At 51.0% G+C, this 15,164-nt stretch overlaps 1 protein-coding gene across 2 annotated transcripts; it reads left to right on the forward strand.

The window, feature by feature from the left end:
• The first annotated feature begins 4,274 nt into the window (after positions 1 to 4,274).
• On the forward strand, positions 4,275 to 9,573 carry ADRB3 (adrenoceptor beta 3). 2 transcript variants are annotated; one of them, XM_070598143.1, is made up of 3 exons: positions 4,275 to 7,950; positions 8,058 to 8,214; positions 8,876 to 9,573. In XM_070598143.1, the coding sequence occupies exons 1-3, from the start codon at positions 7,021 to 7,023 to the stop codon at positions 8,902 to 8,904; spliced, it is 1,116 nt and encodes a 371-aa protein (XP_070454244.1). In that variant the 5' UTR covers positions 4,275 to 7,020; the 3' UTR covers positions 8,905 to 9,573. The 2 variants fall into 2 exon arrangements, with proteins under 2 accessions (XP_070454244.1, XP_008542149.2); XM_008543927.2 differs by having other exon boundaries at positions 4,275 to 8,214.
• Positions 9,574 to 15,164: the final 5,591 nt, after the last annotated feature.

A 15,164-nucleotide genomic window follows, 5' to 3' on the forward strand; every position in this document is an offset into this window, starting at 1 on the left:
ACACTGCTCCTAGTAAGGACTCTTTGCCTTCAAAATGCCATTTCTTCTTGGTACTCTGTGGTCCTCATAGGGCCCTGGGAGCCACAAGAGCCCTGGGCCTTAAGTGTCCATGGCATCATTTGGAATATTTTAATGGGGTCCAGAAATCAAAAAAGGAAGACCCTTTTTAGAAATCCTACTGTCTCCTACTGCCCTCACCTCCCAGGAGAGAGCTGACATTCTCAGCGCTGTTTACATTCTTTTCCTCCTTGCTTCCTGTTCCCCACCCCTTCCTGGACCTCCTCATTTTGGGCTTGCAGATAAACTATGCCCTATGTACAAAGCCGTCCTTCCCGCTCTGGGGGAGCCCAGCCACATCCAGACTCGCCACAGCTCAGAATTCTACCCTCCTTCACCCATTCTACTTCTACACCCTCCTTCACTACGGGATTAACCCTTTTGTCTCCTTCAGGGGGTCAGGGAGAAATCTACTACTTTCCAGGAAGCAGAGGAGATCAACGTTAATGACCTGTTCCAGTCTCCAGCCCTCCCTGCACCTCCATCTCCCTACTCTCCACCCCCAAACCCTTCTCCAGCAGAGAAGGTAGAAGCTGCCAGACGAGGCCAGAGGAGAACATCTCCAGCCTGGAGACCAGGAGCACTGGCCTCTCTTCCCAGCTTATCACTCCGTTTCCTTTGTCATCCGGAACAGTCTCCTCACTAAAGCTTGACAGCATGATTTTTTTTTTTTATTGAGTTATTGATAGGTTACAATCTTGTGAAATTTCAGTTGTACATTAATGTTTGTCAGTCATGTTGTAGGTGCACCACTTCACCCTTTGTGCCCACCCCCCACCCCACCTTTCCCCTGGTATCCACTAAACTGTTCTTAGTCCATAATTTTAAATCCATCATATGAGTGGAGTCATACACAGATTATCTTTCTCTCCTTGGCTTATTTCACTTAACATAATTCTCTCAAGGCCCATCCATGTTATTGCAAATGGAATGATTTTGTTCTGTTTTGCAGCTGAGTAGTATTCCATTGTATATATGTACCACATCTCTTCTTTATCCATTCGCTTGACAGCATGATTTGTATAAGAGACATGATCATCCCAGCCTCCTTTTGCTGCCAGTATCTTGCAGAGCACCCGTGAAGCAACATTTTCACAGCACCCCAGGATTGCTGGGAACAAACTCAGGCCTGAGAAAGGCGGGATGTGTGACCCAGGATTGGGAGGACAGAGGATAAAATTGTGACTATCTTACTACTGGTGGGAAAGGGCCTATCTGCTCATGGGAGCTGGGTAAAAGGTACAGCAGGCTCTCATCAAAGATGTCACCTTGGTGTCCCCAAGAAATGCCCTTCCTTGCTTTCTTTCCCTTCTCCATCGTGAGATAGCCACCCTACCCAGTGTCTCTGTCCGAAGCTGCCTGCTACAGCACTGGCAGGACTGCTTTGGGAGAACAAAGTGAAACCCAGCTCCCTCTGTGGGGCTGGGAGCCCCTCACTCGCAGGGTCCTAGTCATCTCTCTATCAGCATGCCCAGTGTGGGCACTGGCACAGAGAAAAGTGTGCTGGGTGGTGACCGCAAGGCTGGAAGCCCCAGGGTGCCACACCACCACCAAAAAGGTCCTCCTGTGATGGCGGGCTGAATGGCAGCCCTGAGGATGTCTCCTCCTCCTCCTCATGTTTCCCGTTGATCATGAAAGGGGAAGACAGTCCCATCCCGCCCAGAAGCAAAATGCCTTGCCTTCTCTTGGGATTAAAAAAAGGCATTTTTCCCATCCATGACTTCTCCAAAAACAGGAAACACTTCCCTTTCCCCCTGCCACAGCCTCTCTGCCGGCATCTGGATCTTAACCACTCCCAGACTTGATTCTATCCTGATGGGCTTTTGGCCACCCAAAAGAGACAGTGGGGCTTGACTTCCTTCGTCTTCCCAGGCAGAACAGCTCCTTGCTCCCATCTAATCATGCTAAGCATTGGCTTCCCCGTTGGAGGAGAAACTGTCCTCATTGTTTTGCTCTCTTCCTTTCCAAGCACCAACCACCCTTCCCTCAGAACCTGCTTCCCCGGGGCAAGTGTGAGTTCCTGTGAGAGAAGGGACCCGAGCATGCTTAGCTTGAGTACCAGCCTCTTTTTGAGCCAGGTAGGCTCCAGCCTTGCTTGAGCTTTCCTCCCAGGGAAGAGTGGGGGAGGAGACCACAGATCCAATGGCGGATCTGCCTCTTCCGTGCTGCCTCCTTCTCCCAATAAAAGGGAGGGGTTGCAAGGATATCACCCAAAGCAGTCTCCAGGGGGGACACGGAAGGCAACCAGAGAGACTTATCTGTGGGTTGGTGGGCACATTCTCTTCCTCTCTCCTTCCCCCACTGGCTTGATCTCTCCCCGACCTCCCTGGGAAAAGGTGACTTCCTGAACCCCAAGAAATTCTTGTCTGGGCTCTGGGTGGGGTGTGTGACCTTTCCGAGCCTCTGGGGAGCAGCTTCTCCAATAGTCAAGGATTTTAATGATCATTCAAAGAGCCTAGAACAAGGATTTCTCTTCCTACTTCAGGAGTGAAAGAAACATTTCCTGGTCCCTTCTTCCATTGATAACTGCGCACTAAGAGAAAAGGCACTGCTATAAAACCCTAACTGTTCTCCATTCTTTGCCCGGATAAGGTTCTTGTCCTCGGCCAGTCCGTAGGCACCAGAGGACTTTTTATTTCCCAAGAATGGAGGCCCCTTCTCTGCCTCCCCTTAAAGCTCCTTTCTTTGGGAAACATCAGATGTGTAGACAGTTGGCCAGGCTGTGGTAGAGAAGACAGGCAAAGCCTTAGGTCGGGGGCTCCTTTTCAGTTCTGGGGGTGGGGCGGTGGTCCATTCTGGGGCCCCCCACAGGACAGACTGGAAGGTGGCACTGGCCACAGCCTGGCAGGGAATGAGGAGAGGTGCTCTGGAAAGGCAGCCAGCTTCTGGGGTGCCCATGCACGTGTTAGGAACGGGCCTTTACTGTGTGATCATGGCCAAGCCTCAGATTCCTCTCTGGGCCTCAGTTTTTTAATTCAGTAAAATGTTGGTGTTGGATTTGATCTTTAAGACCCCTTTTAGCTCTTATTCTATGCTACCACTATCTTATCCCTCTGGCTAATTGTGACAAAAGGAGAAACAGCAAACACCAAACCAGATGTTCAGAGGCCACACATACGCATGACATTTCAAAAATGGAATGGATGATCACAGAAGGCTCTGGAGAAGACAGTCAGGGTATAGAGAGGGGAAAACTTCCACCTAAGTTTTGCTCCCTTCCAAGAACTTTAAAGCAAGAGGGAAAGATTATGAACTGTAAACTGTAACACCTCTCACGCATGTAGTCTTGGGTGAGGTACAAGCCTCAGACACCTGAACTCCCCTGAGCGCCTTCCTACCCTGTCGCATAAACACACACACAGACACACACCTACATGCACCCAGGTGTGATGTGCAGAGGACCGACCACAAGCTACGACTCCCCTGGAATTAGAACTTCTGCACACCAGGCAGCCGCTGCCTCTGCTGGTTCTTCTGACCACATATTCTGAGGCACAGACCATCACAGACTGCTGTGCCCTCTGACACAAGAGGACAACTTGCATCTTGGGAGCCCCCACCACACAAACAGCAGTCTGGGGGCCTGAACTCAGTTGATTCAGAGGCCCACATTCACCACCTGCTTCCAAGGGTCAAGAATAAAGGTCACATGGGGGCCCAGGGCCAGAGTAATGCTCTTGGGGCAACATATGCTTCTATCCAGAGTTGGATGACCTCTACAGACCAGGCAGCACTGGTTCCCCTGGGGCCAGTCATTAGGACAACTTCCCAGAGCAGCAGGTCACTTGCCTCCAACCCCTGGCTGGTCATCAAAAATGATGGCAAGAGAGTAAATGGGCACATCGTCTGGGGAGGGCAATTTGGCAATATGTTTAAAATTTGCAAATGTATATGCCTTATGATAAAGCGATTCTATTTGTAGTAACTTATTCTATACATATACTTAGATACATGTGAAATGACACGTGTGCAAGTTATTTATTGCCACATGTATTAGTGAGGTTTGGAAATAAATTAGATGTCCATTAGTGGCCAACTGGTTTCATAGATTATGGTATATCCATACAATGGAATACTAAAAAATGGGACGCTTTTGTGCTTTGGTATGGAAGGATCACAGATACGTATTGTGAAGTTAAAATAAGCAACGTGCAGAACAGTGAGTATATTTTACTACTATTTGTGTAGAAAACAAAGGACAAAAACATATATTTGCATTGACTTTTTTATATATAAAATATTACTGGAGGAAAAACAAGAGACTAATGGAGGTTACTTTGGGGAGTTGAAGAATGGGATGAAGGCAACTTTCTACTACACGTGTTTTGTATATTTTGATGGTTGAGTAATGTGAATGCATTACTCAAAAGATTAAACTAAAAAACACAAAAGTATGCAAAAAAGAGAATAATCCCACAGACCAAAGTGGCAAAAGAAGGAGCCGTTCTCCCTGCCCGCCCTTGGGAGGGGAGGCCAGACTGAGCAGGAGAGGAGGGAGGGGCCCGCGCAGGGAGCAAGCGCAGCAGGTGCCTCGCGAGCTCTGCTCGCGGCTCATAAAAGCCTTCACTAACAGGGCCTGGACTTCCTCTGCTCACAGTCTCCTTTGGTTATTGGCCTAACCATTTTCCAAACTCGTGTGGTTTGGGAAATCTTGTCTTTTTGAAAATGTAAACATTTTTACACACTTCCTCAGAGTAGTGAGGTCACCCCTTAAAGCAACGACATCCTTTGAAGTTGCTTGACTCTCTGGTACCCATTTCCCTTCCCCCACTGATTCTGATGTCCTGGAAAAAAATTGCTGAATGGCATATATTTGTTTCAGAGATTACTCTTGCAGAATCTTATGACATTCCTTTGAGATAATGGCAACACTCTGGGGTGTTACAAAACCCAGCTTGAGAGTGACAGCCATGATGATCAGCAAGAGGCTGCAGCCAAGATCAAGGCCAAGTGGGGCCTGCACCACTCAGCATGATGAGGGGTGAGGGGAAAGGCCGGGCCTCTTCACCTCCACCCACTAGACATTCCCGTGGATCCAAAGGCCTGCTTGGGATACTGCATGGGCATGGAAGGCATTCAGTTGGGAGCCACTGACAAACTGCTCATGAGTGAGCTGCTGGGTCCCTGGGAGATGAAACTGGTTCTTTCTCCTCAGGGATAATTTTAGGTCCTCACTTCCCCTCCAGTCATTCTAACTCCCAACCCCTGGCTCAGCCTCCCAGAGGGATTGCTTAGACCAGCGACTGTATAGCGTTCTTTTGAAATATAGAGCTGTTCAAAAGAGATGTGCTGGGGCATGGCCCTGGAGGCATTTTCCATGATAATTTTTTCCTCTTTTGTCCCATTGTTTCAAGGGAGGAAGCAAGGCAGCTCAAGGATCAGGTTCTGATAAGACTCAATAAAGGTATCATATCTTCCTGACCCTCAACGTGAACCCAGGGGCTTATTTTCCAGTCTCACCGCACCCCCCCCCCCCCCCCCCCCCACCAATTCGAGAGGAACTGGCTGAGAGATTGGGAGAGCTTGGCTGACAGCACCAGCCTCAAGTCTGGGCGAGGGCAGGGTAAGGTGGCTCTGGGCTTCTTCAGGTGAAGGGAACTTCTGATGGGACTGAGTGAGAGACTTCATGAGGCGTGAAAATACCAGGCCTATCATCCCACGGACTTGAAGATGCGACATGCAAATTCCCCAACTCAATGTCTTTTCATTTTTAAAAGTTCATGAATGAAATCTTCGAGGAAGTAGAGAGAACATTGTACCATCGGGAGGGTGATGGGATATTTGTGGATAGCTGGAGGAGATGGTGGACGGGCCTCAACCTCAAACGCGTTCATTCATTTTTTTTTTTTTTTAATTTTTTGAGGAAGACTGGCCCTGAGCTAACATCCATGCCCCTCTTCCTCTCCTTTATATATGGGACGCCTGCCACAGCATGGCTTGATGAACAGCGTGTAGGTCTGCACCCGGGATCTGAACCAGCGAACCCCAGCCGACAAAGCAGAGTGCGAGAACTTAACTACTATGCCACGAGGCCACCCCCATTTCATTCATTTCTAATATGTCTTTACAACAGAAGAATTTTAAGAGAAGGGTCCTATCTAGAAATTTTCTAGGTGGAAAGGTGTGTGGAAGGGACAATATGAAGTGGGGAAGATGGAGAAATTGAAATGCTCAGCATCCCGGGCTACATGAGCCAAATTGAAATTCAAATAAGCAGGTAATGATAAAGACTCCTGAAAATGGGAAATTTCTCTAGTAGCTGAAAAGAAAATTTAAAAAAGATCAGAAAACTGGAGGGGCAGGGAGGGTAAGTGAAACAGAAGAAGGGCAAGTGGACAAATGTCATTGGAATGAGGTCTTGGGAGAAGAGAGGAGACTGGCTGCCCTCTGTTACTTAACCTACAGTATCTTAGGGGCCACGCTCAAGCAGTAGGGGCCAGGAGGGTCGTTTTGCTTGGGAGGGGTGCCTTTTTCTCTGACAGGTAAGGGGTGCAGGTCTTCCATTACCCTTCCCCTAGCGTTGCTGCTGGACCTCCCATGGAACATGGTGCAGAGTCACAGGAAAGCAGTGCCAACCGAGCGCTGTGCTGAGTGTGGAGCTGGTCACAGCAGGAGGGGGCACATTGTGGCTGAGAAGTTGGGGAGTCCGTTACTCCAGATTTGGCTAAAGGAAAAGTCAGACATTCGTCTCACTTCCCTCCCCATGCTCCAATCCCCCTTTTGACGCCAAGGCGAGACTATCGGCCGCTGCCCCTTTAAGGGCAGTCACTCCTCCCCCCCACCCCAAGCGGTGGCACCCAGAGGGTGGGGGGGAGGCTTAGCGTTCTCGCCGCGCCCGGTCAACTCGAGAAGATGGCCCAGGCCCGGGGAATCGCTCCCACGCCCCACTACCTCCTCCCCTGAGCCGGGTGAGCTGGGAGACCCCCTTCCCTCTTTCTCTCCCGGCCCACGCGCGACGTGGGAATGGCTCCGTGGCCTCACGGAAACAGCTCTCTGGCCTCGTGGCCGGGTGCCCCCACCCTGGTGCCCAATACCGCCAACACCAGTGGGCTGCCAGGGATGCCGGGGGCGGCGGCACTGGCGGGGGCGCTGTTGGTGCTGGCCACTGTGGGAGGCAACCTGCTGGTAATCGTGGCCATCGCCCGGACGCCGAGACTCCAGACCATGACCAACGTGTTCGTGACTTCGCTGGCCGCGGCCGACCTGGTTGTAGGACTCCTGGTAGTGCCGCCGGGGGCCACCTTGGCGCTGACCGGCCACTGGCCCCTGGGCGCCACTGGTTGCGAGCTGTGGACTTCGGTGGACGTGCTGTGCGTGACGGCCAGCATCGAAACCCTGTGCGCCTTGGCGGTGGACCGCTACCTGGCCGTGACCAACCCGCTGCGCTACGGCTCACTGGTCACCAAACGCCGCGCCCGGGCAGCCGTGGTCCTGGTGTGGGTCGTGTCCGCCGCGGTGTCGTTTGCGCCCATCATGAGCAAGTGGTGGCGCGTGGGGGCCGACGCCGAGGCGCAGCGTTGCCACTCCAATCCGCGCTGCTGCGCCTTCGCCTCCAACATCCCCTACGCGCTGCTCTCCTCCTCCGTCTCCTTCTACCTTCCGCTTCTTGTGATGCTCTTCGTCTACGCGCGCGTTTTCGTCGTGGCTACGCGCCAGCTGCGCTTGCTGCGCCGGGAGCTGGGCCGCTTCCCGCCAGAGGAGTCTCCGCCGGCTCCGTCTCGCTCTCTGTCCCTCGTCCCGGCGGGGCCGTGCGCCGCGCCCGCGGGGGTGCCCTTCTACGGCCGGCGGCCCGCGCGCCTTCTGCCTCTCCGGGAACACCGGGCCCTGCGCACCCTGGGTCTCATCATGGGCACCTTCACTCTCTGCTGGCTGCCCTTCTTTGTGGCCAACGTGGTGCGCGCCCTCGGGGGCCCCTCCCTAGTTCCCAACCCGGCCTTCCTCGCCCTTAACTGGCTAGGCTATGCCAACTCTGCCTTCAACCCGCTCATCTATTGCCGCAGCCCGGACTTCCGCAGCGCCTTCCGCCGCCTGCTGTGCCGCTGCGGCCGCTGCCCGCCCGAGGAGCACCTCGCCGCCGCCTCCGGCCCCGCGACCCCTCCGGCGCCCCTGCAGCCCTGACCAGCCCTGCGGAGTCCGGGCAGCGCCGCCGCTTGACGGGTAGGTAACCGAGGCGAAGGAGCCGGCGCTCGGGGTCAGGAAGCATTCGGCATCTCCTGTGTCAAGTTTTTGAGCTTGGGGTTCGGTGGGAGAAGATGGGGCTGGGGAGAGTTTCTGCACTGGGAGAAGCGGGGCCGCGAAGGAAAGAAGCAAAATGGGACCCACGGCCCTTTCCTTGCCCGCATCCGACCCGCTCTGCCCCAGGTGGAAGCGAAAGAGGCGGCGGCAATGGCTGCTGTGCCCCTGCCCAGCCCGCCCGGCTGGTGAGCGCGAGTTTTGGTTTTTGAGCCCAGTGCTTTGGCCGCCCGGATTTCTTGCCGCCCCTTGGCCTGGTTTTGACTTGCCCACAAGCCTAGAGGCCCTCCCGAGCCCTCGGCCTCGGCTCTGGGTTCTTTGAAGGGTTTGATAGTTGTAAAGGTGAGAATCCGTTCTGGTACGAAGGAAAACGGGAGCGAGGAACTGCGAGCGGCCGTGCTTCTCCGGCAGGAACAGAGCTGTTGCGGTTGGGAGTGGGTTTTTTTTTTTTGGCTGGGTGGAGCCCGAATACTTTTGTGTAATTACTTATGCTTTTCAGGGTCCCTGACCTCCACCCCTGCCCTCCAGTGCCCCTGTTCCCACCCTGTGCCCCCTCACCCCAAGATATGTTATCTCCGTTTTTCAGGGCTTCCTGGGGAATTTCTTAGACCTTGAAGGACAAGAAACAACACTCCATTGATCCAGAACCTTCGGAAAGCCTCTGGCCTCTGTTCAGAATGAGCCCTGTGGCGTTTCCCAGCTGGAAAACTCTGCCCTCCAGAACCTGATGACTGGGCCATGGGATGGGGTGGGGGAGTCCTTCCCAAGTGGGTTTTCACCATCCCCTCTCTCTCTCTTTCTGGGAGAAGTTTTCTAAACCCCACCCCTGAACTTCACCACTACCTCAGCAGCGGAGCATCTGAGGATCTGGCTGTGCTCAGCTGCCCCCGAGAGCAGCCCGGCTTGCTTCGGTGGGGCACCCATCACTTTGCTCACTGGTGTGCTGTGTGCTTAGGGTGAAGAGAGCACCCCTCGTCCCATTCCTTCCGTCGCCCAGACCTGATGAACCCCGGATGCTCTCTGGGCTTGGCGGCCCAGGCTGAGAGCAGAAAGCTAGAGAAAGTCAAGGTTTGGGGTTTTGTCCCTGGCTCCCTCACTTAGGCTCTCTAAGCACCGGCCTCCCTCACTTTACGCGCAGAACAGCTCTGATCTACCTCACAGCAGTGGCAGAAGGACTTCTTCAGGGTTCGGGGGCCTCTGGGGTTCATAGGAAGGTGAACCGTTAGAACGGATCCCTTCTTTTCCTTTTAAAATCAAATTAATAAAAATACTGAATGCAGTTCACCCATTGCCCTCTTTTCTCTCCATTTGTTTTCTTTTCATAATCCACTTACTCCCTTCATAGACCTGGCTTTTGACAGAGGCAATAAATTAGGACTAATCCTTGTCCCTTTCTTCCTAATCCTCTTGAAACAAAAAATGAAAAGTCTGTTTGTGCGAAGGGGAGGGAGCTTGAGTATTTCACACTCCTGCCTCCCCACCCTTTCCAAAACTTCTGGAACCCAGTTGCAAAGACATGCTACCCGTAGGATTTAAGCAGAGCCCCCGCGGGAGGATTGGGTTTGCTGTGGCCAAGATCAGGGCACGGAGAGCGTATGTCAGCTCCCATGCTATAAGCCAGGGGTGGATTTGTAAGATCCTGTTACCATCAGGAACCAGTTTTGCTCATTGCTGTACGCGTGTGTGTCTGGAGGCACAGACCATTGTTTGTGTTGGGCAAATGTCTTGGGTTATAAATATATTCTGACGTTTCCCATCCTTTCCATAGCCTCTACGGTCCCACTTTCTTTCCTGGGCTTCATAAATCTATATTATCCTCTTGAAGTAAAACTGGAGTTACAAGTTTGAGCCAGTTGATCGTTTTTTTCCATATTCCAATTTTTATGAAACTTATCAGGCAGTTTCCTATGGAAAGAAAATTTCTATGGAAATCACTGGGTCATTTTGCGAGTTCTTATTTAAACTCCATGAGCCGCGAGCATTGTCCAGGCTGATTTACAGGAGAGCCAGTAAATCACAAAAGTTTAATGTACGGTGTGACAGCAGTATACAATGCATTGGCTAGGTTCAGGGGCTCCAGAGTTATAAAACTGCGTTCTGCCCTGAGGATAAGCTCGGTGGATTTCCACATATGGGTGTTCCCTGTGAATTGGACCTGGCCTACACTGCACTCTTTTCTCCAGGAGCCCAGGTTTTATTTCTTAGGATGTTTGCATACCAAAGATGGCTTTCTCCTTTCCAGTCCAGAGCAGTGTGAGATCTCTAGTGTCTGAGGTGCGGAAGGTTTCTCGGCAAGGAGTCAACTTTTGAACCCTTAGTGGAGAAGGAAGTCTTGCTTTCGCCTGGGTATGAGGGCCTCCTCTCCCTATCTCTGGATATTTTCCCAACATCCCTGAGGAAAGTTGCCTAGTCAGTCCTAGGCAGGAGAGAAGGATGATTTTTCGGGGGGGCAGGGGGACTGGCTTGTAGAATTGTCCTTGAACATTATCCAGGAGCTCATACTGCTCGACACACTCCCATGTGTCAGCTGTCAGACTCCTTCGGAGTGTTTAGACTTGCACTGTGGCTGTGGACTCCATCTGCAAATTGTCATCGGTGCATCTGACAGATGGAGAGGCAGCCACTCTGGTCGTTTCTCCAGCAACTTGTGGCCAGGTGTCAGGCTGAGGGAGATTTACATCCTTGGATGGGGAGCAGGCTGCTTTTGCTAGCACGAGGCCTGAGCGCTTGAACTCTGGAAGACAAACAACCATCCTCTGAACCTAGAGATGTGAAGACTTACAGACCAATGAGAACAAAAGAGCCTGTGGGACCCCTGGCCTTGCCAGAGTCTGTTAGCAGGAGCTGGGCATGGGGCAGAAATGGCAGGGAGAAGGGGGCTGGGTTGGAGGAGAGAAAATGAGGAGTGACTGAGTATTCCAGAGGTGGCTTACCTTCTGCATCAGGTGGACCTGCTAGGGAGGAGGCAGAATTAGGACAAGGAGGAGGTCGATAACAGACTTTCTTTGGACCCTCCCCATGGTAGATTCTTCTGGGGAATGGTGGTAAGTGCAGGCTGTGGTCCTCATGGCAGTCATGGGGCTAGAACTCCATACCAGCTTCATTCTGGAACCCTCGTAGAGTAGAAGCAGCTTCTCCCTCTCTTCCGGGGGGCACAGGTGAAGGCCATGGAAATGGTATTCCTTTATGTTCTATCCTAAAAGCCAAAGATCCAGGCTCCCCTCAGGCCTCTTGGGGGAGCATGTCCGTGTTTGTGTGTCTGTCCAGAGGAGAAGTGGGAGCCTGCAATGAGGAGTACTGCTAATACTCTCCCCTACCCCCATGCAGAAAGCCCTGGATAGTCTGCCTCAGGCCAATTAGGGGGCAGCATCATGCGTAGCTCAGTGTAATTAGCAGAAACTCCAGACGGCCATCTGATCTTTCATAGCTCGTCCTCTTATGAGATTGAGGAAGATCGAAATGCTTTCCTTAGTTTCCTCGTCTATAAAGTAAATGGAGAATAAACTTTTCTCTCCTCTCTCACTTTTAGAAGGGGAATGAAGGTGACCAGGATAGCTGGCTCTCAGAAAGCCCCGTGAAGTCCTAGACAGTTTGGCAGCTTCAGCGTTTGCTCCACGCAAGGCATAAATGGTGCTTGGCGCCCCCTGATGGCGATGTGAGGTACAACAGTTGTAGACCTGTTGGTCTGTTGACTAGACCGGCTGCGAAAACTTCAGTTTTCATAAGGCCACGGACTATGGGAGCTGAAAGAGACCCTAGAAATGATTCAGTCTAATCCTTTGATAAGATAGATAAAGAAACTGACTTCTAGAGAGGTGACTTGTGAGTAGCCAAGATTACTTTAGTAAGTGAAAAGCAACACTATGGTTGGTAGTATAAGGATCACAGAATTCAGAGCTGGAAAAACAATAAGAAAGGGAGAAAGGAAGGAAATGACCATTTATTGAGCGCCAATAAATATGACTATTAGCAAATATTTTGTTGTAGTGACAGCAAGTAAAAAATAAGAGCCTTGTACAATTCAAATATGTGTTGCTTGTGTTGATTCTAACTCAGTCTACCAGACCCCAAATTTTGTTTTCTTTTCTCTACACACACTGCTAGTAATCAGTTACGTGACATTGAGCAAGTTACGTCGCATCTCTGATAAATTGTTTGTCTGTGAAACAAATGGAGATTCTATTATCGCTCTACTCAGCTCATGCAGACAGGGTTTGAAGAACAAATAAGAGATTGTATGTAAAACGGGTTTGGAAATTGAAAGGTCTCCTCCAGTAAGTGGCGTCGTTAGAGTGTGCAGCTAGGACAAGTCCAGGTCTTCTGGTTTTGATCCTTGGGTAGCCCTGCTTCTATCGACAGGCTGGATCTTGAACCACTTGTCTTTGGTCATGGAGGGCAAGCCCTGTCTGGTCTTCCTTCTGCAAGTTCATACCCACCTCAGACTAATTCCCCTGGTTTCATATCTATGTCACTGTCCATCTCCCCCTCTGGCTCTGTTTTCACATTTAGACCCTGGTCTGGTCTGTGCCTGACATTTCAGTACTGGTTTGGATCACCCTGTCATTGCCCAAGCAGCATTTATAATGAGCTAAATTTGAATGATGGACAGAAGGTTTAGGACTGAGGGTACTTCTAGATGTAAGGGCTGTATGGTACGTTATGGTAGAGGTTCATGAGAATGGGGCCCTAAGGAATCAGAAGAAAGAGATGGTGTAGTAGTTGCTACAGCTGCCGTAACAAATTACCACAAACAGAAACTCATTCTCTCACACTTCTAGAGGCTGGAAGTCCAAAATCAAGGCGTTGGCAAGATCATGCTTGCTCTTGCCATGCGTGAGCTCTAGGGGAGGAATCCCTCTTTGCCTCTGGTAGCTTCTGGTGGTTGCTGGTAATCCTGGGCGTTGCTTGGCTTGTAGCTGCATCACTCAAACTTCTGCCTCCATCTTCCCATGGCCTTCTCCCCCATGTGTCCAAATTTCCATCTTCTTATAAGGACACCAGTAATTGGACCAGGGCCCAACTTAATTCAGTAGGCCGTTGTCTCCTGTAGGCAGAAGTTGCATCCGTCCTCCATACTTCCCTTCTCCTTTTAGTAATAGAATCTGTAAGTTTTAGCTGGGCACATGGCCTTGCTAAAGACATACAGCAGCCTCTCTTGTAGCTAGGTGTGACTGTGTGACTGGGTTCTAGCCAATTGAAGTGTGCAGCTTCGAGGTCTGCCATCAAAGGGAAAGGGCAGACCCTCCATGTCCACTTCTCCCCTTCCTACTGGCTGGAATGCAGGCGTGATGGTAAGAACTGACGCAGCCACCTTAGGTCATCAGATGGCAACCATGTGTTGCAGATGGCGGAAGAACCAGACAGCAGGAGGCTGGCTGGCCGACAGTGTGGAGGCGCCATTTCAGCCCTGGGCTGCTTATGCTGAAGACGCTTATGTGAAAGAGAAATAAACTTCTATCTTTAAGCCACAGTTATTTTAGCCTTTTTTTTTTTAAACAGCAGCTGAATCAAACAAATACATCAATGAAGGGATGATAAAGAAGATATTAATGGATGGGCATCTGCCTCCATGCTGTGATGAATGTTGGTTGGGCTATGAAGCTGCCTTGCTCCGGTACGGCTCAGGGCACCTCTGATCTCTGGGAACTGGCATCTCTGTAGAGTCTGAGTTCGTGTTGCCCCTGAGACCACCAACTCCATCTCTGACACTGGTTTGTGTGGGCACAACGATCAGTGAGTGTGTTAGTTTCCCAAGGCTGCCACAACAAATTCTTACAACCTTCGTGGCTTAAAATGACAGAAATGTATTCTCTCAAAGTTCTGGAGGCAGAAGTCTGAAATCAAGGCATTGGCAGGGCTGGCTCCCTCCTGAGGCTCTGAGGGAGAGGCTGTTCCATGGCTCTGTCCTAGCCCTGGCGGCTCCAGCCCTTCTCAGCGCTCCTGGGCTTATAGACGTATTCCTCCAGTCTCTACCCCTGTCTTCACTTTCTCCCTGTGTCCCCATGTGTCTTCTCCTTCTCTATCTCCTTTAAGGACACATGCCATTGGATTTGGGGCCTGTCCTAATCCGAGATGATCTCATCTCAAGATCCTTCCCTTAATTATATCTGCAGACCCTTATTCCAAATAAGGCCACATTCTGAGGTTCCAGCGGACATATCCCACTACAGTGAGAAACACTTGTGAATCCTTCAACTGAGAGTTCTGGTCTCATAAGATTATCATCCACTCCAGGCAACCCTCAGGGCAGGGCTGTTTTCTCTAGAATCACTCAGACTCTGTGGTAGGCAGAATTTTGAGATGACCCCCAATGACCCATGTCTTGTACATTCCCCTCCCCTTGAATGTGAGTGGGCCCTGTAATTTGCTTCTAACCAGCAGCACATGGCAAAGGTGATGGGATGTTACTTCTGCGATTACATTGTTGTATTGGCAGAGGTAAAGGGATTTTGAAGATGTAATTAAAGTTCCTAATCAACTGACTTAAGTTAATAAAAAGGGAGATTATCCTGGGTGGGCCTGACCTAATCAGGTGAGCCCCTAAAAAGAAGGTCAGAGGTTGAGACAGAAGAAGGAAGAGAGACACTCTTGCCAGCCTTGAGGAAGCTACTCACCCTGAGTTCTACAAACGGCAAGGAAATGGGTTCTGCCAATAACTATGTGAGTTGGAAAAGGCCTTTGAACCTCAGATAAGACTGGGGCCCTGGCGGGACATCTTCATGGCAGCCTGGTGAGCCCCGGAGCAGAAGACCCAGCTAACCCATACCCAGACTCCTGACACGTGGAAACTACGAGATAATAAATGTGTGTTGTTCTAAGCTGTTAAGTTTGTGGTAATTTGTTGCACAACAATAGGAACTGAATACAGACTCACC

The sequence above is a fragment of the Equus przewalskii genome, chromosome 28, assembly GCF_037783145.1.
Source record: "Equus przewalskii isolate Varuska chromosome 28, EquPr2, whole genome shotgun sequence".
Classification (NCBI taxonomy): domain Eukaryota; kingdom Metazoa; phylum Chordata; class Mammalia; order Perissodactyla; family Equidae; genus Equus; species Equus przewalskii.

Excerpts from the sequence above, each read along its gene's own strand:
- ADRB3 (XM_008543927.2), top strand. The coding sequence starts at position 7,021 with ATGGCTCCGTGGCCTCACGGAAACAGCTCTCTGGCCTCGTGGCCGGGT.